Genomic DNA, 27,210 nt, shown 5'->3' on the forward strand with positions numbered 1-27,210 from the left:
AAGGCCATGTTACTTTCATTCATTGACCATTTAGGCAAAAGTTTTATGGTTTCCCATGAACATGGATTTTCTGTGTTCAGTAATAGCCTTTCCATAAAAAAAAAACCAAAAAAAAAAAAAACATACTAACTTGGTATTCAACTTACGAAGAAATTAATCCCAGCATAAAAAGGTCTCCTGACAAGCAGCAAAGATTGAGATACAGTAATATACACACATCTACAGTATATGAATACACAGAAGTTATATCTTCCCCAGTCTGTTTCTCCAGATGCCACCCCATCATCATGCCACAACAGATATGGATCATCTCCCATTCTGGCTGACATGGACTGCATAGATACCATGCCAGCGCAATGTCTGGTTACGGAAAATACTTCCACATGGTGTGGGAGGGGTTTATTTATGCTCCTATATTGAACGTTTTAAAAAATATACGAGTCATAGGAATGTATAGCAAGGCGTGGAATTTAATAGTTTAGAATTATAGGGGGTCAAAGCTCTGTTGCCTTCACATCTCCAGATCACCTTCTTACCTTAAGTCATAGGGCAAAATGTTAGGCCTCTTGTCCAAGAACAAGTGCAGTCAGCAAGAATTGCTCTATGTGCTGTAAGGGATCTCCCACCCGTACCTCTGATTGCATGAATGAGCTCACTATGTCAGTTCATTAGTTGTACAAATGTATGTTATTAGCTCCCTCTAGTGGTGGCTTCTTTTAAGCTCAACTGTAAAAATCTCAATAAAGTAAATGGCTCGTGGAGACTGCTGGAAATTCCTCTTCGCAGGTCCTTGATATCAGATTGCGGCGTTTCAGTGGTGTACAGTCCATAGAAACAAGAAATTGCTCTTGGGGGTCAAAGTAAAATGCTACAAACACAGAATGATAATAATCTAAGCCATCAGTTTAGCAATTTATTTACATACAAGTTACTATTGCTGAGAACACAAACCGTTTTAAAATGAAGCGACTTGCTTTTTATCCTAATACAATACGTCTTTATCAGAGTTGATGAGCAGCTGCTTTCTGACATCCCAAAATTTCCTACTTTAAAAGATCATCACACATGGAATAGTAGTGTTAGTACACAGAACCATCAAGAGACTAGAATTTCCCTGCGTGAAACAAACTGACTACAAATAAATATATATGTGACTGGTTAAAACAAAATCAGAAACGTGTTCCAGACAGTCTTAACCATTCTTTTCTTAAATATTAAAAGTAACACAAACATTGTACTTTCCAGGTGCCTCTGGTTACGCTTAATTATTCCTCTAAGAAATCACAAAAATATATAGATATATATGCACTAAAGAAAGCAAAAAAAAAAAAAAAAGTGGGAAGAAATTTCAGTTTGTTCCAGGTGCAGACATTCAGAACAATTCCTCAACAACACAGACATTGTTTAGTCTGTTACCTGTCAGGTATCCTGAGAAACAGTTTGTAGTGTCTTAAACTGCTCTTTGAGCCGTCTTGACTGCTCTTTGGTACAGGGACGGTTTCTATACCAGAGTATCTACCAGCATCCCTCCATGCATTCGGGTGTCCAAGGGTTAAATTCCTGCTTAGGACAATCCCCAAATAACCCCTTTGATGCTGTAAGCAGGTCTTATCTACTCACATGACCCAGGCCTGCAATGCACATACGTTCCAGTAGGCAATGCTGGAATGATTTTTACCAAGGACCAAAGAAAATTTACCATCATAATATTCTCATAATATATAAATTGTGAAACCTCATCTAAAAACAGAGATGAAAAGGAGCCACTCCTACAGCATGTATGTAAAGTCATCATACATGCATAGATCATGGCAGCACAAACATGTATAATGCACAGACACAACATCAATCATTTATACAAATTAAGCTTTAGCGCTAGCCCTTGCGCTTGGGTACAGCTCATTATTCGACATCTCTCAGAATCAAGTCTTTGTCTTCATTAGAAGAAGTGCTAGTGTGAAGTACCATACTGGGACGACGTCGTCTACAAGAACAGCCCGCTGCTTTAGTCAGTCATATCAGTAAAAATAGTCTTCCTTCCTCAGATAAGATGAGTGGTTGAACGACTGAAGGTATGGTACTTGCGCTCAAATAGGTTCACCAGTGACGGAGATGGGACGTGCTGGAGAAGTAAAGAAATATTTCACATAAGCATCAAATGATCACAATAATAACCGATAACCATGAAGAATATGTGGTGGTGTACAGACAGATTAGTGAAACCAGAGACCCAGTGTGTGCATCGGTGACCATGGAGATTCAGCTTTCTTTCCAAGTTTTTAGCCAAATTAACAGTGACCAGTATGACAGACACGTAATATTGATGGTAGAAGGAAGCCATTCCGTTCCCATATAGTCGCCACAGACCTGCATGTACAGAAGGATCCATTCCATCAAGTTTCTCACACTACAGAAAATTTACTATATGGCCAGAGTTCATTTGCAGTTATAATGGAAGGAAACTAGTGACTCAGATAGCACATGCCTCCTCTCATAAGGCTGCCATTTCCATGGCTCCATGTGTGATCTGGCTCCAAGAGCCAGAGCAGCTTCTATTACTGTCCCTTTTCATGGTTCTGACAGTCCATTTCTCCTGTTATAGGAGATTTATTATTCTGGCTGTACCAGTTTTCTGTCTGCACTGAAAAGAAAGGCTTTGGAGCTTGCACATGTATTTGAGAAGTTTTTTTGCCAGTTTTGTGTCGCGGCTGCACTGTGGCAAACAGATTAAAATAAAAATGTGCAGCCAATTGAGCATGTAGGTGTTTAGATGGAGTTTGCAACACATTTATTACTAGAATGGTGTTGCATGCTGTACGTTAAAGATGCACAAAAAAAAAAAAAAAAAATGATACATTCCCAAGTAGTGCAAGGGGCCCCAGATTATTGAATACTGGGCATGGTCTCCAATCATCTGCCCCGCCCTGTACATCTGTAGTGGAAAATCTAAAATGCACAAAGCATGTAAATTTCTATGCAGAGTACAATTTGTAGTGAAGATTTGCTCATTCTAGTTTACATGGCTGGTAACACAGCAAGGATCTTAAATGAATGTAACAAAATGTATTACACCCATATCAGGGCTGCAAATCCAGAATCTGGGTCTATCCACCACAAGGTGTAGGCTACGTCTAGAACACAAGGGTGCAAGATGTTGAACGCGGCTTTGTACACTTATTTATATATATATATATGGGATGTCTAAGACTTTGGTATTGATGTCCTATCCTTAGATAACACAGTGCAAGTCTTCCACCGCAATGACATATCGTCCTTGTGCTACCTGTTAATTTGGGGCTCATACACACGGTTTCCACTGCCAGCTATCCAAGCTACAAAACGCAGAGCAGGTCTTATTCCGGTCTGTGTTTGTGGCTCTGGCAGTCTTTCCTACCATTTTGTGTGGTATCAATTTATTACACACATGCTGCAACACACAGATGCTTTAAAGGTAAGCGGCAGTACAGAAGTTATCTACTTTATCAGGCCGCAAACAATCAAGAAAATGGTAGCTGAGCTATTATATTCCAGCACAGCCACTAAACAATGTAGTGCAAGACTAAAAGACAATAAGCAAATAACTGAGAAGTACCCCAGTGTTGCGCAGTAAAGTAGAAAGCAAACAAGTATAATTGGCATTAAAATCCTTGGAAAGAAAGCCTAAATGATAATTGTGCCTAGGGGAGGACGTGTTAGCACCAGTTCTCAAATGAGGTGACCATTAGTGATAGTTGTGACACAAGAAATCTCTGAAGCTCACACAGGCACGAGGGTCACTGCGAGGACTCCGATCGCATGATCGTAGGCTTCTTGCTGTGCGGAGAGTCTGTGCCCTGAGCATCCTGGCCGTTATATTCTGTAGTAAGAATTTTGGGAATAACACGCGGTTCACCCTGATGACTAGTAGCACATAACTGAGGGGTGGAATGGCTTGCTTCTCCTTTCAAAGTGCGAGTCAAAGAGCCCAATATGCTGCGGGACCTGGGACTCTGCGAGTTCCCATCAAGGGAGTTAGATCGTTGCACAGTAGTGTGTTTAGTAGGTCCATTTAGGTTGTATGTAGAGGAAGAGCGTGTAATCTATGAACAGGAATGAATCGTTTGTTAAGACACATACTCCGTGAACCTTATTTTCCTCTTTCCTATCAGTAGAATTAGATTTTAAAATAATTCACTACTAAATGTGAGGACGTGTATTTTCTGAATAGCTTATAATTATACAACTATAAATCCTATCAAAATCCATCTTACAGGGGATGAGTCACCAGGATTTACCCCTAGTTCAGTCAAGTTTAGTGGTTGCGGGGGTAGTGTCAGTAAGACACCCGTATCTTTGGTTAGATAGTACCTAGAAACATGCTGATGGTTCTTTAAGCTGCAAAACTAGACAAAGATCAAGTTCCCAACAATTTGTTACTGCCTGCTTATCTGCAGTTCACATTTCCAACTATGTCTTTGGTTGTCTGCATCTCAGGCTCTAGTTAGAATAATTTTAATAATTAAATTTTTTTAAAAGATTTCTTAGACTATCATATTAAACTCACATGTCTTGGAAAAAAAAAAAAAAAAAAAAAAAAAAGTAAATACTGCAATGATTTGTAAAGCGGTTCCAAAGATATCTGCATGTAAAGAGGAGCAAAACAAAACTGGAAAAAATTTACCTGAACGTTCAGGCACCAATCACCCTTGATCATGAAAAGGTTAAAGCGTACAAAACAAAAGAGAAATCCTCTCAATCATTACTAGTCCTTGAACAAGATCTTCAAGTGATGCCAGCACTAAATGCCAAGACTACATATATTTGGGTTCTGGCTAGTGTAATCTCACTAAGCAGAACATTGCTAGATGCACACAGTTACCCGTATGGAAACACAAAGAATCGTCATCTAGCCGCTTATGAAGAGATCAATATTAAAAATGATTCTTATTAGGACAGCTGTGAGGAGAGACCACAGAAGGGGAAGTGTATAATATGCTTTACGTACTGCTAGAGAGGTGGTACTTGGCATGCGGCTGCCTGCCATTCCCTCTGAGCTTGGGCCAGGGCTTCGTGCATCAGGAGTATTATTATGTACCATCAGCGCCCTCTGCAGGGCTCTCTTGGGAGTTTTCGAGAAAGAAAATGCTCTTGTAACCTAGAAATTAGATACAAAAAAAAAAATTGGAACTAAAAATACAAAAACAAAAAGGCAAACCGGGATATATATGAAAGCATACTATATAAAACACAATAATACATATTCGTCTAGTGAGGTCCTGTTACATGTAAGACACTAGGCCAAGTACACTGAAGGAGGCAACAAGAACTTTAAAATCACAGTGTAAATATTTTAAAATTAAAACAAACATGTAATATAATGAAATTTCTACCGGAGAGATGCCAAGAAATTAACTTACCTTCTTGGACGTTTTCTTTATGGCTCTCGACGCTCTGCTCAATGTACTATCCACATCTTTTGTGTTCACTTCTAATGAATCGGGATCAGTAGTATAAATCAAATTTTCCTACAAAAAAATAAAATACATGCAGATACAGAAATTTACTCTGTTGAGATTGGAAAAGGAAATTGTAGAAACAAAAGTCAATTTTGCAAAAGCCACAGATAAGATTAGTGAACAAGGATAACAAGGTAGTCCTCAATTCTATACTGCCATCAAGTGGAGAAATAGGGAACTGCCAAATAAATATTCACCCGGCATCTGCTGATTGATTTCTTAAATAATAAGGTCTTACACCCGCAAGGCATTTACATTTCTGCGCATATCATCATGTCCTACACTAAGAATAGAAATATATACATCACACTGTGGCTTGTTAGTCCCGACCAAAGGTTGCACCAATTTTGTTCTTGGCTCAAAAAATGCTCCTTTAAAAAAAAATCCTCAAGATGATATAGTAAATAATTAACAATACTTGTGCCCACGTTTCGACATGCCAATGATTTGTAACACACACACCACCTATATGGCACATTGCCGGTTTACATGCAGACTATACAATTCCCATGACGTGTGTAGGGAGCAGCTCCTCAGCTCTTTCAGTGCAGTTCAGTCCATGCAGAAATTCAAGCAGCATGTGCAAGTATAGTGCGCCACTTTCTCTCCCCCCACGTCATATAGTGCGCCACTTTCTCGCCCCCCCCCCACGTCATATAGTGCGCCACTTTCTCGCCCCCCCCACGTCATATAGTGCGCCACTTTCTCGCCCCCCCCCACGTCATATAGTGCGCCACTTTCTCGCCCCCCCCACGTCATATAGTGCGCCACTTTCTCGCCCCCCCCCCCACGTCATATAGTGCGCCACTTTCTCGCCCCCCCCCACGTCATATAGTGCGCCACTTTCTCGCCCCCCCCCACGTCATATAGTGCGCCACTTTCTCCCCCCCCCACGTCATATAGTGCGCCACTTTCTCGCCCCCCCCACGTCATATAGTGCGCCACTTTCTCGCCCCCCCACGTCATATAGTGCGCCACTTTCTCGCCCCCCCACGTCATATAGTGCTCCACTTTCTCTCCCCCGCACGTCATATATAGTGCGCCACTTTCTCTCCCCCGCACGTCATATAGTGCGCCACTTTCTCTCCCCCGCACGTCATATAGTGTGCCACTTTCTCTTTCCCCCCCACGTCATATATAGTGCGCCACTTTCTCGCCCCCCCACGTCATATAGTGCGCCACTTTCTCGCCCCCCCCCCCACGTCATATAGTGCGCCACTTTCTCGCCCCCCCCACGTCATATAGTGCGCCACTTTCTCGCCCCCCCCACGTCATATAGTGCGCCACTTTCTCGCCCCCCCACGTCATATAGTGCTCCACTTTCTCTCCCCCGCACGTCATATATAGTGAGCCACTTTCTCCCCCCCCACGTCATATAGTGCGCCACTTTCTCCCCCCCCACGTCATATATAGTGCGCCACTTTCTCTCCCCCCGTCATATATAGTGCGCCACTTTCTCTCCCCCGCACGTCATATAGTGTGCCACTTTCTCTTTCCCCCCCACGTCATATATAGTGCGCCACTTTCTCTCCCCCCAACGTCATATATAGTGCGCCACTTTCTCTCCCCCCCACGTCATATAGTGCACCACTTTCTCCACAAATTAGCTAATAAATAGTATCTTACTGTGCATAGGATGATCCTTACTTACACAAAGACATCTCTCCTTGGTTTCTGAGTGGCAATATGCTGTGGACTAGAGAGCGTTTGAGCCCCGGCTGGAGGGTCAACTCCAAATGTACCAAAAGTGGAACTGCCCAACCTGACATCACAAAAGCTACAGGGCAAGATAAAAGGACAGGCCTGCTACTGTTCTGTGTATTTTACCAGTCATAACTGTTATCAGGGAGTTTTTTTTTTAGGAGCAGGCAGTGTTAGTGAAATATCAAGTAATCAGCCTCTATGCACATCACTATCAGAAGGTTTTGGTTGTATCCAAGTCGGCACAATTGTTCTATATCTTATTATTCTTTTCCGTTTGCCTCTATAACAGCATGAGCAGTCCATATGCCCTCCTCCTCTGTCTGCATGTCCAGCACAAGCTGTCACAGTGACAGACCAAATCTGCAGCTTGTTCTGCCTGTGCCTGAGCACTGGTCACAGCCTGGGGAGCAGATGCTTTCACCTCCCCTCAGTCTGCAGCATGATATAAATGCACTGCTGCAGCCAATACTGGGACCAGCCACACAGTCACTAGACTATCAGGCACTTATCTCTCTGCTGCCCATGGATTTACACAAATAGGAAAAAACCCCACAGGAACAGGATTCTTTAATTCACTATATTCATTGATAACACTTTCCTATAAGATTAGTTACATTTTAATTATTGCTTCCTATTTGAAAATTCCTCTTGTGACCTGCTGGTGGTTTTATGTATCACCTCCTGATGATGTCCCAGGCTACTATCACAGCTACGGTGGTTGCTTTAAAGGTTAGCTTAACGGAAAAGAAAGTTTTGCCAGAGGAGTTGGAGATTTATGTGGACTGTATCTAGACAAGGTTTAGTAAAAGTAGAAAGAGAGAATTGCCCATATTCAACTAATCCAATTTATGCTTTTTATTTTTACAACAGGTTGAAAATGACAATCTTTTCCCATGCAGCAGAGACTATTTTGGCTGGATTTCATGAAAACTGCAGACACCGCTGTCTGCTGCCCCTCTGGCAAAGACTGTTCCTTCCCTTGGTCTGTCAGCTATGCACATACAAAATGACTTCCTAGCGGCCACCACATGGCTCAGGGCAATGTAAGCCACACTGCAGACTCAATATCAATCTCACAGGTTTGTGCTAGCTCTCCTTCCATTTCAATCTCTAAAATGATAATGTCCTACCTGCTGTTTCAGGAAACCATTAGAGGGCTATGGTAAATTCTGTGAGCACCATTTCTTGGTACAAAGTATTCATGAATATATAAAGGCTGGAGCAAGTGCAGCAGAAATGATCAATTATTAGCCAATATTTGTGTTAATTTCAAAGCCGTCATTGGCTGCAACACTGCGCCTATAGGAGGCATTTAGGGCACTTCACTACTGGTTTCCAAACCAATCACCGCTGACATAATAAAGGAAGGTGCAAAGGACTGAAACATGATAGTAAACTCTGAAGCTTCACATGATGTGCTCAGGATAGATCACTGTTCTCTGATCAGCGGGGGTTTGACACCGACTCCGATCGGCCATTTGAAGAGACTGCAGCATTCAGACAAGATCAGCATCCTCTTCACTGCTTAAAGGGGTTGTCTGTGCTTCTATAGATTGTACTAAATGTTGGTTGACCCCCTGTATCCCCGATTGCACAGTCATCTTGTTGCAATAGTGTTTTCACAATGTTTTCCTTTGTGTTTTATCCCACATATTTCTTGCAATACGACCATCGTATACCTAGCCCCATCCTGATTGCTCATTGGCGGCCATTATGGGTTCATGTATCTGGGATACAGTGCCTTGTACTCAGCCTGGTTCCTCCCATTGCTTCTCAGCTGTTCTTCAGTAACCAGATGTAACAGAAGCGAAATTACGGTGGCGTCCGGAAGCAATTACACAGCTCTCCACACGAGTGCCTACTAAAGCACACATGCCGGCACGCAAGTGGGGAGTACACCAATGCATGTGCACCCTTATCGACCGCGCTACCACTGTGCAGTGTTAGGGCCCATGCGTTATAGTGTCTCCGATGTAATCGAGCCATAGATTATCTCTATACCCATTATTTAATTCTCTGGTGTGGGAGGGGAGGACAAAAACCACGACAAACATTTAAGGTGGTGGGAAAATAAAGCTGCAATTCACACATTCCCATATATCTGGAGGTAGGGAGGGGGAAGCACTACTTACAGAGTCTGCTTTACAAATCGTGTTGGCGATGTGCCGGCATAGCATCTTCAGCCAATCCACCTTCGGAGGTTCCTCGGATGTCAGCTGGAAGCTAAATAACTGGTTTGTCTGTTCTGTTGGAGGTCGCACTACCAATGCAAATGCGTTATGGCATTCTGCAGATCCAAATGAAAACATTAGTCAGTTTTATGATGCCAACGCCATGCGCGCTTATTCAAAAATAAACACAAGGTTTTTGGCCTGTGCAGGAGTCTGTGTTTTATGTCCTACTTATGATATAAAATACAGACAAACAATTTACAGCTTATTAATGAGATTCTGCTTAAGGCACACTACAACACTGCAGCACAGCGGACATGACGGAGAGCAGTCAGGCGTGAACAATTCAGCACTATCTGTAAATTTATATTTTTAGATTTAGACTGTACTGTTAGCTGTGTAACCAGGAAGCAGTATATAATTACATAGCTATGAATGTTAACTTTAATCTGAGTCTTGCTGTTAATTCGCTGCAGCTTTTATAATGGCAGATGGGCACACTACACTGGCATGCTGTGCCCAGAGAAACAGGTTTTACTATTGAAACAAACATGGTTATAGCTAGTGATAAAACCAAGTGCTGCTTATTGCTGCACACTACACACACGTATTCACAGATTAAATGGAGTCCCATTTCCTTTTTCCCCACCATTAAAGTAATGACAGCAAAAGCCTCATCTGCTGTGAGGAGGAATGAGAATCCTGCCTCTGGCAGTAAATGATGGAGTCCTGAAGGGGGCGGCAGAATTGCAGTTTGTAGAGCCGCAAGATAAATCAACTGCATCTATGTACTTATGACGCAGATGCCATTGATGAGCAGCGAAGAACCAGTTTGGGTACTCCAGAGTGGCACAGACAGACAGCGTGTTAGGAGGTCATTAGACACCACCCGCATCAGTGCACACAACCGTGTCACTAATCCTGTCACCACTACCTGTTGGAGAAGATCACAAGATTTCCATCCCAGCCTGTCTAGTTAATACATACAAACATTTTCTTTATTATGTAAATGAGGCTGGGCACATGGTCAGAAGCACTGATGTCACCCCTGTTCCCCTTCCCCTCTCCCTGCACATGTCTGTGTTTAATGTATAGTAAAGCATTGTGCTTTATCTGCTGACATGCTCTCCCTCCTAATACACATGTGTGAGACACAGACATCAGCTACACAAGTACCTGACATGTTCTGCTATAACATGGCTGCATCCTGGAGCAGTTGCATCTCTCATACACACACAGGCTACAGGGGGCGCCAGCATCATTGAAATACATAGAGGAGACAGCACCAGGAGTGTTACATCATTATACAGTCAAGCACTGGGGTGTGGCTGTGCCTCACACATGAATAAGCTGGACTGCTGAATATGATAATTCATTGGACCTTTCTCAGGACATTGCATACAGCTTTATGACCTGATAGTTTGAGTTTACAGGCATGTAGAGGGACAATGAAGGGATAGGGGCAATGCTTTTTAATGGCAGTTTATGAATATATTTAGTGTTGGGGGGCATCTTTAATGCTCAAAAACCACAGACTATAAACTTCATGTAACCATTTATTAACAATTTATTTTACTTGCTCCATGTACCCCCATGAGATGAAAGCTCTCAGGCTAGTCACTATATACAACATGTATGCATACAATGCAATGTTCAGTGGATTTGCTGTTAAATTACTTTGAAAGAGAACATAAGGCACCATGGGAACTGTGGGCAGAGTAAACCGTGGGCAGGAAGTGGTTTGTTAGTCTCCGTCCACTCCACCTCTGGTGAGAGAGTGTTAAAACATTCAGAACAGAAAACGGTTTACACTTTAAATTACTGTTCCTTGTGTTAGGGGGCGATGTGAACAATGCTGCCAATCAAGTCTGAAAAGACCAGGGTACTGTTTACCAAGGAGTGTCGGAGGCCACCTTGTTAGCACTTGCAAACTCATTTGCATACATGTTAGAGCCTTATTCACATGGCCGTGATCTGGGTGCACGATTTTCAAACAGATCAAGGCCCTCCTCACCACACCACGACGGTGTCTGGCAGCCACAATGCAAAGTATACGACTAAAGCAGCTCTTCTGCCTACAGAGGTAGGAGGGGTGAAGAGCGCTCACCCATCCCAACCCTTCCTCCCGTCCCTGTGATTCGGTCCGGGCGAACACTCGGCCGTGTGAATGAGCCCTAACTTGATTAAAAACCCTTGTTTATTGATTTATTTCAGTATAATACAATGTGATTAAAAGAGATAATTTTTAATAGTGTGTCAGACATTATGAATATACTTAAAGGAAATCTACCTTTAGTTTCATAAGGAAAGAGCTGAGAATGAGAAGAAAAATGAGAAGGAAAAAAATAGAATAACATAGCCAGGAAAATATGAAAATAAGGCTTCCAGTGTGGGGTAAGGAAACCAATGCCTCTCTAACTACTTTGTAAGGGAGCCCCCTTAAAAGGGGCTGCCCAATTTCAGCAAATACCGTATTTTGCGGCTTATAAGCCGCACCGGACTATAAGGCGCATTAGTCCGATGCGCCTTATATATGTAATAATTACATATATAAGGCGCATCGGACTATAAGGCGCGGGGTCCGGGGGCGTGGCGGAGGTCCGGGGGCGTGGCGGAGACCCGACGCGACGCCGAGACGTGACGGGGAACGCGGGGAAGGTGAGGGGGAGGTGGAGGAGGGCAGCGGACCATACTTACATAGGTCCCCGCTACCGGAGACAGCAGATCTCCAGTGGGAACTGCAGACCACGCGGCAGAAGTTGTTAATGCCGCGTGGTCTGCAGGTCCCGCTGGAGATCTGCGGTCTCCGGTAGCGGGGACCTATGTAAGTATGGTCCGCTGCCCTGTGCCCAGCGCCATACATAGGGCGCACCGGACTAAAAGGCGCACTTTGGATTTCCACGGAAATCCAAGGCTTTTAAGTGCGCCTTATGGTCCGGAAAATACGGTATTTGATATGGTTTGTGCAATTAAAAGTAATACAATTTTCCAATATACTTTCTCTATCAATTCCTCAGTTTTCAAGATCTCCACTTCCTGTCCTTCTATAGAAAACTTCTATGTTTACTTCTAGTGGATAGAAACATGTCCAAGCTATCTATGGAAGGACAGCAAGCAGAGGTCTAGAAAGCCATGAAGAATTGATAAAGAAAGAATGTAAGAAAAGTTATATAATTATCGATACACAAATGATATCAATTATTTACTGAAAATGGAAAACCCCTTTAACATGAAGCCTAATGACACAGCCAGTAAATCTATTCCATGGCCAGGGTGGAATACAGATCTCTACAGAGAGGTAAAAACGGTCACTGAGGAAGGAGTTGTATAATTAATATAATATAATAATATATATATATTTTTTTTTAAAAGAAGTGGAATTTCTTAAAGTATATAGGACAAATTGTTAACAAAATGCCACATGAAACAATATAAAATGATCTCAAAACGACCCGTTTAAATTAATAAATTTTGTTGGCAGAAAGTAAATAGGGGAGATGTATCAAAAGTGTCCTACACCAAAGCTCAAACAACTGTTTACAAAAGGAATCATGAGCACTGATTGGTTGCCATGAGCAACTAGAACAGTTTTCCGGTCAGATGATTGTACTGATCAGTCTATACCCGCTAATGACTATTTACATGGAAACACAGAAAATTCCTTCATGAGGGTTTCATTCTGCCCATCTACTTAATGTCTTTAGAATTGAATATTCTGCTAACTGATATTGTCTGAAATTAACTGAAATTACAGAAGACCACTCTAGTTATGTAAATGTATAACCATGAAAACTGATGGACTGCGAGAAGGGACAAATGTGTCATTCAACCACACTGGGGCTCATTTACTAATGGTCCGCGGACCGCACTGTCGTTGGATATTCCGCCGATTTCTGTTGTGCGACGCATTTAACTGGGGATTTCGGCGCACGCGATGAGATTTTGGCACACAGGCCCCAGCTTTCATGCGACATGAATCAGGGGAGGGCCATCAGTCGATCCGACTGTTTCGGACTAAGCACGGGACTTTTAACATTTAAATTTTGTCACAAGCCAAGCACTTACATGGACCAGGTGAACTCCGGCGGACCTGATCGGGGAAGCGACAGATGCAGGATATTGGGTGCACGATCTTCAGGGATCGCGCAGGGACGGGTAAGTAAATGTGCCCCATTGTATCTCCTAGAATGATGGTTGTAATAAGAGATGCAGAGAATAGAAACCCAATGTTGCATAGAAGAGACAGAGTTTAGTAAAAAGACATTAAAATACAACACACCTTCAGTTTCCCGGATGTCAAGAACTTTCTTTATTTGTGACAAAGGCATCAAGCTAATGTGCTTAAGAGATGCAGGGGGTCTGGTTTGTCCATGAGGACTCTTGAAAGTACCGATAACTTTATGCCTCTTCCTTGCAATCTGAAAACACAAAATGACTTTACATGTGTATAGGAGCATGTGTGGGGGGCACGTTCTTCAGGACATAAGCATTTGGTCCGTAAAAATTAAGATCATAAAATGTAAAAGTTAAAATGACGGTACAGTGATATACGCAGCATATGGAGAGAAGAGGCAGGTTAGGTTTCCAATACTAGCTGTATAACACACGTGGTTATGAGTGTTGCTAGGGAGAGAACTTTGTGGAAATACCCCTTTGTGCAACAACTGGAACAAAGACAAGATACTTAAAAGTTACAATAAGAAAATAACACCATTCTCAACGCCACTGTTATTAACAAAAATACAGCATTTCACAGATATATTTCCAACCTGTCTCTATCAGTCCTCGTGTACACAATTTCAGTTGCCCCTGGTTCTGACCATGAATCTTCAACTTGGGGTCGGGGAAGCCATATTGTTCTGTCTGAAGCTGCACTGAGCTCCTCTCTTCTTCCAACCTTGCATTCCAGGTCAAGCTCACACAGAGACTCTCTGTTGGCGTGTGTGAGGAGAGTACAGCTACAGACAGATACGGTCTTTATCCAGGGGAGGGGGGAGAGGCCCATCTCATCTGAGAGTGTGTGAGTGTAGCTTAAATGTAGCAGTGCTGAGAATGTTCTATCCACCTCATGGATCTCATCTCTCTCTAGGTGTCAGAAACTACATACTGCTAGCAATAGTCAGGACTAGTGCCCATCCCAACAAGATCCACCCACCCTGCTCTAATCTCCAGAGATATGGATTCCGATGGCAACCAATGAAAACAAAGGCAGAGAGAGCAGCCCCTTACACTATCTGCACATGTAGCAGAACTGCTGCCGAAATGACCACAGCTGTAACTTTCAGCTATTCCACATCAAACCACATTAAAATTGGCTTATTTTGTGTTTTTATGCCATAGTTTTGCTCTTGTATGCAGGATTCAGAAGCAGATTTTACTTTTTGGGAGATTGTGTACTATACTTATCTAAAAACACTGCAATGCGGATTTGCTGCAAAGAAAAACCGTAAGCGCCCTCTAAGGTAAATCAAGCATGATAAACCAGGGATACCTACTCATAGATTCAGGTGTCGTGACTCTCACAATCCTTCTTTCAACTTTCAAAATTATGAGACATAAGGGTGTTACCGTAGCCCCTCCATGCTGCAGCTTCATGGCTATTACACCCCCATCCTCTGCTCTCTCAGCACTTCCCCCTCCCACTACCTGTTGTAGTCTCATAGCAGCAAAGGACGTTACATTACACAGTGGGAGAGGGAAGTGCTATAGTGAAGTGTAACAGGCTATGAAGCTACAGCACTGAGGGGTTCTGGTAACACCCACAGGAGCCTTCCGACTCATCAGCATAATTAACCCCCTTAATGAGTTGGCCTTTTTTAGTTTTTTCACTTCCATTTTTTACTCCCAACCTTCAAAAATCTATAACTTTTTTATTTTTACACATAAAAAGCTGTGCGATGGCTTATTTTTTGCGTAACAAATTGCAATTCATAGTGACTGTATTTAGTATTCCATGCTGTGTACTGGGAAAAAAAATTCCAAATTCAGTGAAAATGTTGAAAAAAAACCCGCATTTGCAACGTTTTCTTGTGGGCTTGAATTTTACAGCTTTCACTGTGCGCCACAAATAACAGGTCTACTTTATTCTTTGGGTCGGTGCGATCATGGGGATACTAAATTTGTATAGGTTTTATAATTTTGCCATCTTCTGGCGCCAATAACTTTTTCATACTTTGGTGTACGGAGCTGTGGGCGATGTCATTTTTTGCGTCTTTTGATGGCGTTTTCATTGCTATAATTTTGTAGGACTGTGCAACCTTTTGATCACTTTTTCTAGATTTTTTTTATATTTTTCAAAATAGCGACTTTTGGCGCGATTTCCTGCTACAGGTTAAAACACAGTGAAAAAACGTTATAAGGTTTTGATAGATCGGGGTGCATTTTCGGATGTGGCGATTCCTAATGTGTTTATGATTTTTACTGTTTATTAATATTTATATCAGTTCTAGGTTAAGGGGGGGGGGCGATTAGAATTTTTAGGTTTTTTTAATTAGAAATATAACTCCCTGGCGTACTTTAACCCTAGATTGTCTGTACGATCCTATCATATACTGCCATACTACAGTCTGGCAGTATATGTGGATTTTCCTCCTCATTCATTACAATGTGCTGATCACACATTGTAATGAATGAGTTAAAACAAAGTAGCCTCGGGTCTTCGGAAGACCCAAGGCTGTCATGGTGACGGATCGCCGCTCCCTGATGGCGGCACGGGGAGCGACGATCCGCGCCATCTTTTTGAAGCCGCCGGCAACATTGCCGGTGGCGATCGTCGGGTAAGCCTTTGCTGCAATATAAAGTAAAGACTTACCGGCTATGGAGAGGGCTCGCCCCGGCTTAAGTCGGGAAGGGGTTAAAGAAGTTGTTGTAAGAAAGAAGGCCATGGGTAACTAATATAAGATTACCACAGTCACACTGCCTGGGAAGTACAAATAAGAACCCCGGTTTATGATGATGGATTGTGGTGGTAGATTTCCTTTCCTTTCCTGCTCTGTAATATACGTGGCAGCTATAGGTTGTGAAATGTGTAAAATAGATTGAGCAACATTCGGCATTCAAATTGATTTTAAACAAAACAAATAAAATATAAAATGAATAAATGTGAACACATTTTATAAACCAGTGTAAGAACCTAAAGATTTGGACTAAAAACAGGAAAAAGGATCAATTTCCACACATTTTCAGCTAATCAATTGATGTAACATTTCTAACAACCTTCTTTAATTAAAAAGTTCCCACCAGATCACCCTCCATCTCCTCAGATGTTGACATTGAATACGGTCTCACCTCAAGGCAATCATTAAATAGAAAGAGTGTGACTTGTTCTCCTCTATCACAGAGGTCTTCCCCCAGAGCTATAGTCTCCACTCTCTGTACCAGCATCCGGTGGGAAGATAACAGATTTGCCTACAACAAAGAAAAGGGGATAGACACACTGTGACGTTAGTTGTGGGATAGTAAAGAAAAAATATGCCCCAAAAAAACATTAAATGGCCTTAATGGGCAGTAACTCTTGTAATTGATCTATAGACATTATATAGATTAACCACTTACAGGACATCCATCCACTTCATAGACCACATCAAAGATTTGTCGCTGCCCTTCAGTTTTTCTTTTATCTTCATTGATGTGTCTGCCAATAGGAAGCAAAAGCTGGAGATTTATGCACTGAAAACCACCTCATCTTCCTCTTTAATGGCTTAAAACAGACTTTGATACAAATATATAAAAGCGCAATAAAAGCTTTGTCAGGCTGAAAGGATGGGATTAGTGATGACTGATCAATGTGAAGTTGCTTGTTTATCTGGTTATTGCTGGGAATATGTAATGCAGAGAATGTCATGAAAGTGAAATATTTATGTAGTCAAGTGAGAGAGATTACATACTATAAATATATGCCCGAGAAATGCATTTCAAAGAGCCCATCAAAAGCCAAATACAGTGCGGTTTTAGGAGGGGTGTAGGGTGATTGTAGGTTACAGACTCATTTACAAGATCTCTGTGACATTACTCTGATAGTATTGATAAGTGGAGGCTGCACTGATGCTCAGAGATAATACTAGAAATCAATACTGTGTGAAGGAGTGGAAAGATGGGGATTGGCGCAGGTTCACAACACCTTTGGGGGCTGCTAAGTGACCCCTTTCAAAGTGTAAGAGACTGGTGCTTAGGATCTGAAAACTGCATAAGCTGCCATCAATACAGCTTGAAGCATACTGCTGTGTGATACCATAAGAATGTGCCAGCATTAATGGCAAAACTGCCTATTTTTAGCTTCTTTTTCATGGAACAAATTGCTAGATATTATAGACTGTGCATGGTGCACCAAAGCTGTGTAATACTGCACAAAAATCAGATGGAGAGAAGTACAGTGCATCACAGCAAGCAGATATAGTCAGATCATGTTGTCCTGAGGCCTCATGGTATTAAACAGCAAAACAAAGTTAACAGAGCACAAGAAATGTAAAAATCAAGCTAGTGTCATTTCTTTATGCGCAAAAGAGGAAAGATTATGACTAATGACTAAACTATTTACAGCTTATTCTATTTAACACTTTGTAATAGAATTTTCATATTCAGAAAACTTTTTTTTTTCCCGGAGAAAAACCTTCCCTGCAAGTGTCATAGATACAAAAGGAGTACAGGGTACAATATACAGTTAAGTGGTGGTAGCATGGATAGAGTGTTGTCATTGTGTCTTATATCCAACTCATTGATCTAATCTCTGATCGGTCTCATTTCTCTTTTTCTATGCGTCACATACTAGTGAATGTTCAAAAGATAAGAGTGTAGATAAACCCTATACCACATTGTCAGCACCCAGAATCTCATAGCACAGAGGAAACAAGAAGTGTCTAGTGCCCGTCCACACTGGAATCTTAAACTGACCACAACTCAGTGATAGGAGCTAAAACATCAATTAAAAAACTGAGTAAAATTGTAAAGCAAGAGGGTTAAAAGTTATCTTTATTGTGTAACCATCACTAGGATTACAAGGGGCAAACCCCTTTAAAATCTAAAATGGTAACTTAATGACCTATAGATTTCTATAAATTAAATGAAGACACTGGACAAATATCCTAATTAATACAGATTGACAGTAAAACAATAAATTCACAAGCTAGTAGTATCTAGTAGTCCAGGTAGCAGTAGTTATGCCATTTGTAGGTTATTACTTACGTCATCACTTCTTTTAGCGACTCAATAGCTTTTTCAAGCATCATTTTATCTGGATTGTCCTCAGAAGTATGTTTCTTAAGATCTAGAAACACAGATAATGATGGCTATAGTGTGTCCACTAGATAACAGCACTTCATCACATGTGGGAATGCAGTTACTCATTACAGGGGGTTTGCAGGAGTTGCTCAGGGGTGTTCTCAGAAGATAGCCACCCTCCTGTCTTTCAGATTTTGGACAACCCCCTTTAATGACTAGTGTTAATTAGTAGACATGAAGTGTATTCACGAAGACAAAATCAATTTCATATGCGTTTGTATGTTTTTCTGAAAATGTCAAATCTGACTAACCCCCTTATTTGCTGCAATCAATGTAGACTGTAGCCACAAAGGGGTCTGTCAGTGATGTTACCAGCTCTATAATCCACAGCGACATGTTTTAAGTTGCTGATGGATTGCCATGGCGCCTGGATGCTGCTACCGTGACAGTATGTTTGTAGGAGAGCCCTTATAGGCAGTCTCTAAAACTGTTGAGGGCTCGTAGAGGACCGCTGTCACTTATCCTGACATGTCATATTCAGTCCAACTTTGTAAGACATATCAGACACGGTTACCACACTCACAAGGAAGAAGAGCACATGCACACAGTAGGGAAAAAAAAAAATAAAAAAGTCACATTAAAAAAAGAAATACAAGTTACTGGGAAGTAAAAAAAAAAAAACAACATTTGGGGATACATATACACTATACCTCTGAAGTATTATGTATGCTTCCTCTGTTAAAAGGAAAATCTAAATTTATCTACAATTTTCTTACCATTAAGGAGAAGAGCAACACTCGGCAATCTTTGTACTGGACGAATCATCAATTCAACTAACGTTTGCCTCCCGCATTCTGGTTTTGCTTGATTAATCTGCAAGCACAGAAGATTATATTACACAACAATATTAAGATGAATGCATCACATGGCGCAGCTGGTTGGATATATTTGGCCTAACAATTCTATTCTGAGAGGTTGCCACACTTTTATACTACCCACCTACAAGAGGGATATTGCATCCATTCTGGATGGATTGTGCCCAATTTTAAGCAGATGATTTTTTTATTTATTATTTATTAATTTTTTCCAAAATATTTAACATACAGATGTTAATTGTATTAAACATGTCTTTTGCAGGTTTACATATTCAATCTTCATCGTGTATAGACATTATATACAACATATAACTGTCTCTTTTATGTTGTTAATTAAAACATTTTTAAGTTAGTATGGTCCCATAAATTCTCGGCCCAATGCCTTACAAGCTACAACAGAATTCAGTAAAATCTCGTACTACAAAATGATTTTTTATTTTATACTGCAAACTATTAATTCAGTCGAGCATTGTCATGTAATATCAGACATACCAACTTGAAAGAAAAATGTAATTTTATAGGAAAATGTGCAATAAAAACAAATGTAAATATGTAGGCATTTCTAAAAGCAATATTACAGCACCCTGTTAATGTGTACATTGTAATACTGTGGAATTTCATAGCCAAAAGTTAAACCTAATTTGAAAAAAAAAAAAAAAAAAAAAAACAACTGAGAAATATCACAAAAATATCCCACCACTCCACTAATCTCCTTCTTTTATATTATTCCATTTCATCTCCTATTACAAAAAACAACTACAAAAATAAAATAAAAAAACACAACAACTGTATTTTGGGTCCAATAGGGCTCCATTGAATCTTCTGCAACCCCTGGCCCCACCTCACCTTAACAAACAAAGTAGTATAGAGCATCAAGTCTGCTGCATACCTTTAGAAATGCATGGAACCTTGGTTTCTGCTTTTCACACTTTATAATCGTTTCTTTACTCATTTCAAAGAAATTTACAAACGGCGGATATGTTTTCACCAATTCCTTTGACTAAAAAGGAAAATGTTCAAGTTAAATTTAACATGTTTTACATAAAAGAAACAACAGTACAAGAAACTACAGTATGAACAATGAATCTTATCACAACATAGTTCTTCCATAGCCACTAGCTGCAGTTCTTATAATTTCTCCACCCAAATCAGCACTTTTCTTAATTCTGTCTTACAAACCGGAAGACAGAAACCCACTGAGGTGTCAGATTACATAAAATCTCAGAAAAGCACAAGGAACATATGTCAAGCAGCCAAAAGAGATATGATTAACAATATTTTATTATATTGAAGTACAAATATACACGGAAAACTCAAAAGGACAAAAATATAAAAACATTTAAAACACGAAAATGCAGGTCAACTGCCTTCGTGACTGCACATAGCAGGTGATGCCATACAATAGTGGCAAACCACCTGCAACAGGGCCCCCCAGAACACACCAAAGGATGAAACAACCTAATACCACATGCTGCACTCAAGCTATAACAAGGAATGTACTACACAGTGTAGAGGTCTAAGCAGGAGAGGACCAGGTGTGAGTCAACTCCATATAACGCCACCAGGGCAAAAAACAGTCGGCCCTGGCGGTGTAATGTATGGTCCGCAGAGTGAAAAATCACTCAAAATAACCAAATCCAATGAAAGAATGAGCAAAATCAATAAAAGACCCAGATGGCTATGGATAAAGCTGAGGCAGAATATTACCGAGTGTGTGGAGGTGGTCCAAGGGAGCAATGCCTGGGCTCCCTTGGACCACCTCCACACACTCGGTAATATTCTGCCTCAGCTTTATCCATAGCCATCTGGGTCTTTTATTGATTTTGCTCATTCTTTCATTGGATTTGGTTATTTTGAGTGATTTTTCACTCTGCGGACCATACATTACACCGCCAGGGCCGACTGTTTTTTGCCCTGGTGGCGTTATATGGAGTTGACTCACACCTGGTCCTCTCCTGCTTAGACCTCTACACTGTGTAGTACATTCCTTGTTATAGCTTGAGTGCAGCATGTGGTATTAGGTTGTTTCATCCTTTGGTGTGTTCTGGGGGGCCCTGTTGCAGGTGGTTTGCCACTATTGTATGGCATCACCTGCTATGTGCAGTCACGAAGGCAGTTGACCTGCATTTTTGTGTTTTAAATGTTTTTATATTTTTGTCCTTTTGAGTTTTCCGTGTATATTTGTACTTCAATATAATAAAATATTGTTAATCATATCTCTTTTGGCTGCTTGACATATGTTCCTTGTGCTTTTCTAATTTGTTATTTGCATATGTGCAGCATACAGATCCCTCCTCTTATATCTTCCAAAGGTAGATTCCATTTCTGTATTCATTACATAAAATCTCAACGCAGAGGGAGCAGGGAGCCACAGCAGTGAAGTCTTCTCCTCCAAATCTCAGATTGGTGAAGTCCAACACCCCTACAGACCAGCAGTATTCAGCACCGGATGCCGAGAATGTAATGAGAAGCAGACCGTGAAATTTTCAGTGTAGTGGCCAAATCAGGTTACTGCAGATCAGTTTCAATTAGGTGAGAAAACTTGCCCACAATATTGAGAGGCAAGCGGTCCATTTCCTCTTTCATTCTCTGTGAAAACTGCTGTGGGATGCTGGGTCCAAAACAATCGAGGATCTAGTTAATGTAAAAGTTATCAATATTTTAAGCCCAGAACACTTCTTATTTAGTTTAAATAGAACCCTGCATATTTTAAGAGGACCTGTCATCTATATAAAAGGCCCTTGGAGCTGCTTACTAAAGCAGCCACCTAACCCTTTCCCTGTCCAGCGTTTCTATGTTGCAGCACAGCAGGTTTCCGATAACACTCGCAGTGTAACACTGCTGCATCTGTTGTAGCACCAGGAGCTGCTTACTTCAGTAAGTAGCACTTAGTGCCTTTGATATAGAGGACAGGTCCTCTTTAAAACACTGTTTTTAATCACTTAAAAAGACTTACATAACAAAGAATCACTTCTCCAATACTTTTGGTTTCTGACCAGTCCATCATCATTTTTTCTAGGTCACCCTTAAAAAGGCAGAAAAAAAAAAAATTAAAAAGAAAAGAGACAAGTTTGCCAAGTATCCAATGAGCACAAATGCTGATGACCGATATAGACAACGTGAGAGCAGCAGACAAGAAAGTGACAGGAATATGCGTCCAGGTGCCACATTGCTAATAACTTTGTCTTTACCGTACAGAGTCAGACTTTAATTTCACGTCACACTGGTATCATACCTTTATCTTTGTATGGACATCTAAAATATCTGGAATGCTTCCAAAAATTGTCTTTATTTCTTCAGGAGCAAGAATTGGGCCTCCTACCTGTCCCTCTTTCCCTAAAGGAACGTGAAAAAGCTGTTGAAAAGCAAGAGAGAAAGTAGAAAACAGAAATAAATTTCCTAACATCAGAAAATGTAAGATTTCATTATGTACGTATAATAAACACACACCAATTATATATTTTTTATTATTATTTATTGTACAAAAAAAATTAAAAAAAAAAAAAATCATTCATCGCACCACAATGTAGGGCATGTAAACTTACTTGTACTATGGTGGTAAGAATATCAACATAGTTGCTCTCCGTTTGATAGAGTTCCATTGCAACCTGCCATCTTGCCGACTGCTTTTGGGGCACAGGTGTGGAAATCTTGGATGGTTTAGAAGAAATTTTGGGGGTATCTGATTCAGGGGAAAAAAAAATATATATATATGTTTTCACTTAAAATTGCCAGTGTGGGGAAGGTCAGACTGATATTTCACATATGCTGTGGTGCGGTCCTGATGTTTGTGGGTTTTGGACAGACAATTTAGACCTTATTGACAGGGCGTATTCAATAATGGTTTCTAGGCACATAATTACATGTGTATTGGGGTATACAGAATAAATTGTAAATAATATGGGCCAAATTGCAGTAGGAAGGTTGTTATAGATTGCACAAAATACGATTGCTACTAGATGGGTTCAATCAGCTTCCCCTACCAAAGTGGAATTCCTACAGAACGCTATGGCAATTTTGGTTAATGAGAGAACAATATATAGGAAAAGGAAAGCAAGGGCCAAATTTGAAAAACTCTGGGCCCCATGGATAAACACTCCTAGAATGGAGTCAGTAGAGATGCTGAGGGCAATACTTTTATTGAGCTAACATGGTTGTTTTCTTCATGTAATCTGCTGATTCTGCAACCTTTTCTGAAAGGACCTTTTTGCCCCGTGTGGCAAATTGTATGGTTCCTTTTTTTTTTTTGCCAATTCTGCCATAACAATGTAACGTTGGTTTGGGAAGGGTTGGGTTTCCGTGTTAATGTGTTATGCTAAAACAATAAAGAAATATCTGATCAAGAAAATAATTTAAAAAATTAACACAGCTGGCAAATTATTAATTAAAAGGGTGTATGTCATTTGTATGAACACAAATGAAAATATAGATAAATATAGATGTGTCAAGATGCCCCAAATCTGACAGGGTCCATCACATTAGTCTCATCGGTTTTAGACCAGGTCTGAACATTTACCTGAAAGAGACTTTCCAGATTCTGGGGTGTTTGAGATGTCAAGCAATGATCCCATAGACAATGAATGTTCGGCTGAAGGCCGTTTTCGAGGTGGAAAGGGTGAAATGTCAGTTTCTCTGGTGATTTGTGCCAAGGTATCCTTCAGTCTGCGTTTCTTGCGGTTACTACTTGGAGTATTCAAAGAAAGCAGCGAGACAGACTTCTTGAGGGCTGGGCTATCATGCTACAAAGAAACAAATAGACAAATGGCACAGAGATACTCTACTATATGATGGCATTTATATAAAAAAGTGACACTCATTAAATCATCTATTGCCAGAAGACTTTGCCATCATACACTTACAGCGCTGCTGGAAGCCTTGCAAACCGTTAAAAGGTAGTGGTAGGTGTTGTACTGCATAAACCTCATATTGATGACCCTGAACCATTAACATATTTAGCTTGTTAAGGCTACTTTCACTTTATTTCTACAAAAAGCGACCAAAGTTGTGCAAATTATATTTTAGGCAAAAACCAAGAGAGAATCATATTCAGGGAAAAGGTCAGTTTGGTGTCCCAAATACTGAAAATAAACAAAAGCTTCAAAGTAAAATCCTGTCCAAAATACTGATGTGTGGCTTAGATGGTCTTGGAAGTGTATCCAGTATAAGTAGATTACTATAGGAAATATGACATTACTTTCTAAAAAATAATAGGATATTGTAAAATATAATCCCTGATCAATCTATACATTATAAAAAGGACAATGTTGCTTCAGACCACATGCAAGTCATAATCTATTTAAAGAGGCGGCAAATGACAAAGGACTAAAAGCGCAATGTCCATTACCTTTTCAAAGAGGTAAATTGTTTCTCCAGCTCTGGCATCCATCTGTATACTTCCCCAAAACCACTGAAGAGACAAGAACAGAAATGAAGAAACCAGCACAAGACATTTCTGTTGCTCAGGCTGCCAGGACACCACATGAGACACTCACCTCCTGCTTCACTACATATAGCTTTTTTGGAGGCTCAAAGGGAAGCTCTTTGACAGAATTTTCTTCAACAACAAGATGAGTGCAATTTTCATCTCCAACTGGTAAAAACTGCCCCCCTAGAGAGAGAAAAAAATAAAATAGTATATATTCACATTATTGAAGAGAATGTTCAGGGTCTTTATTTTATTCATTAATGAATATTAACTATAACAAAAATGTGTTCCTCTCATATACTGTAGATTTATGATGTATTATTTAGCTCCATTATAAAGTAAAGTGTGTTCAAACTAAATTCACATTCTCTGTACCTTGCATTACGGTCATTTCTTCCATGCTAACCCGGTCTTCTTCTGAAAATCCAAGAAAGCTCAGTATGCAGTCCTGAAATGGGGAGACCTTGAAGTCACTTTTGAACTCCTCATCGGTTGCACTGAACTCTCTGAAGAAATAAAGGCATAAGCTTAGTCATTTGTAAAGAAACACGAATAAAGGTCTATATCCATCTATATATCTATTTCTGGAAAAAACAGAGCCACCAGCACCTACTAGAACTAATCTGTTGCTTACACCTGTAGGCCTGCTGCATAGTAGACAAGAATGTGTCATAAAGCTGTTGTTTCCTACTGGTGACACAATATTTCTGAGAAGTTTGAAGGTTGTGCCTCCATCACTAAAAAGCAGTCGGGAGGCAGAGGCAATCTGAGGGCACTTTTAAGGAAAGCTATAACAAGAATTCTCTGCCCAAATGCAGCTAATGCAAAGAAATGGTATCTTTTTAAAGAGGACCTGTAACCGAAATAAGCGCTTTAACAGCACTTCCTAAAGTAAGCAGCGCCAAAGCCCTACATACCGATAAAGCTAGCAAACACTGCAGTACATAGCCGCCTGAATGCCCGACCAAGCGTACAGCGGTCCGGCATATTCACGACCTGGGGGGCGGGGTGTGGCTTGTTGCGGTGGCGGTCCGAGGATGTGGCGACTGCAGCATGGAACCTGGTAGTCACTGACTGCATATGGTGTGGGGGTGGCGGTTCTGGGGCAGAAGCTAAGGAGAAGGGAGTGCTTTGTCCAGCGCTTGGAGCGCTATGTACCGCAGCGTTTGCCGGCCTTATCGGTAAACAGCTAGTGATTTAACACTGCTATTACTGGGATAGGGCTAGGGAGCTGCTTACTTTGGTAAGTGCTCCTACAGTATTTATTTCGAGTGACAGGTTCACTTTAATCACTGTCAAGTGCCCTACAATTCGGAGTTTTATTTGGATGATCCAGCTTACAATTCCTGGTAAAATCCTAACTCCTGGTGACCCAGCAGGTCCCCGCATTGTATAGTCAGCTTCCTTAACCACAGTTTACACATAGCTCCCCATATTGCAATTAACCTTGGATTTTTGACAATGGCAAGGTGCTGAGTTTCCAGTCACATACAAAAAAGTTTACTATCTTTTGGTTGTATTCTAAGCAAAGATCACAGTGGTTCTTACAGCTCATTCCTCCTTTCCCATGCCTTCAATATCCAGTCAGCCTTCATGATGGGAGTCCCAAGACTGACAGCAACCTATGGAAAAGGAAAAAATAAAATTGTTAAAGCATAGTTTAAGGATCCTTGTAGTTCAAGCCAATGTTTCATGTTTTCATAACCAGATCTTACTATAAGGTATGGCCCAGTGCAATAATACATGTTAAAGCTACTGAGGCAATCATAGGAGTCCCAAAGAGTCCCATGGATGTAGCACTCCATTACCTCAGGAAACATACATCCCAGCATGCCATTAGTGCAGCAAAATGTAATGATGGTTGGAAAAAACAAAAGATTAAACTGCACAATGCAGTCCTAGGTCACGAGGAAAGCCTGAAAACAGACATGCAGCCTACACCAAAGTTTAAGAAGACCATCTTTATACCGGTTTTTGTACCATCCATACGTAAACTACAAGAACTAATCACTTCATCAACATATAGTCAATAAACAGTAGAAATATCTGAAAGTTGAAGCAGAAATATAAAAAAGATACATACTCTAAATTTATCACCATGAGTAGAATTGGCGATGAGATGTGTTACTTTAGAGCTGAAGTCTTTTCGTATAGTTCCTCCCATGTGATGGACCAATGTCACCAGCTTTACCTAAACACGAAAAGACAGATCATATCATACATGCATTTCATTTTTTTATACAACCTGCAAACTACCACAACGGATTTCTACTATTTGTTCTTTTTAGGAGATGGTCAATGGCCCCTTTTGAATTCACACAAAA

At 40.8% G+C, this 27,210-nt stretch overlaps 1 protein-coding gene across 4 annotated transcripts in view; it reads right to left on the reverse strand.

Annotated features, from left to right (window-relative positions):
• Positions 1-882: 882 nt before the first annotated feature.
• ECT2 (epithelial cell transforming 2) overlaps positions 883-27,210 on the reverse strand; it is a 39,564-nt gene continuing 13,236 nt past the window's right edge. For 2 of the 4 annotated variants that reach the window (XM_072142786.1, XM_072142785.1), the window contains 20 exons: positions 26,970-27,077; positions 26,435-26,508; positions 25,262-25,392; positions 24,954-25,069; positions 24,806-24,868; positions 23,978-24,200; positions 23,007-23,143; positions 22,697-22,816; positions 22,418-22,486; positions 20,351-20,461; positions 19,363-19,459; positions 18,551-18,632; positions 16,925-17,003; positions 16,658-16,777; positions 13,650-13,788; positions 9,332-9,486; positions 5,397-5,504; positions 4,985-5,134; positions 3,761-4,079; positions 883-2,122 (listed from right to left, as the gene is read on the reverse strand). In XM_072142786.1, coding sequence (XP_071998887.1) covers positions 3,774-4,079; positions 4,985-5,134; positions 5,397-5,504; positions 9,332-9,486; positions 13,650-13,788; positions 16,658-16,777; positions 16,925-17,003; positions 18,551-18,632; positions 19,363-19,459; positions 20,351-20,461; positions 22,418-22,486; positions 22,697-22,816; positions 23,007-23,143; positions 23,978-24,200; positions 24,806-24,868; positions 24,954-25,069; positions 25,262-25,392; positions 26,435-26,508; positions 26,970-27,077 — 2,388 coding nt within the window. In that variant the 3' untranslated portion in view covers positions 883-2,122; positions 3,761-3,773. The remainder of the gene's footprint in view (positions 2,123-3,760; positions 4,080-4,984; positions 5,135-5,396; positions 5,505-9,331; positions 9,487-13,649; positions 13,789-16,657; positions 16,778-16,924; positions 17,004-18,550; positions 18,633-19,362; positions 19,460-20,350; positions 20,462-22,417; positions 22,487-22,696; positions 22,817-23,006; positions 23,144-23,977; positions 24,201-24,805; positions 24,869-24,953; positions 25,070-25,261; positions 25,393-26,434; positions 26,509-26,969; positions 27,078-27,210) is intronic. The other 2 variants (XM_072142788.1, XM_072142787.1) reach the window with 1 other exon arrangement.

Source organism: Engystomops pustulosus, chromosome 3 (genome assembly GCF_040894005.1).
Source record: "Engystomops pustulosus chromosome 3, aEngPut4.maternal, whole genome shotgun sequence".
NCBI classification, from domain to species: Eukaryota; Metazoa; Chordata; class Amphibia; order Anura; family Leptodactylidae; genus Engystomops; species Engystomops pustulosus.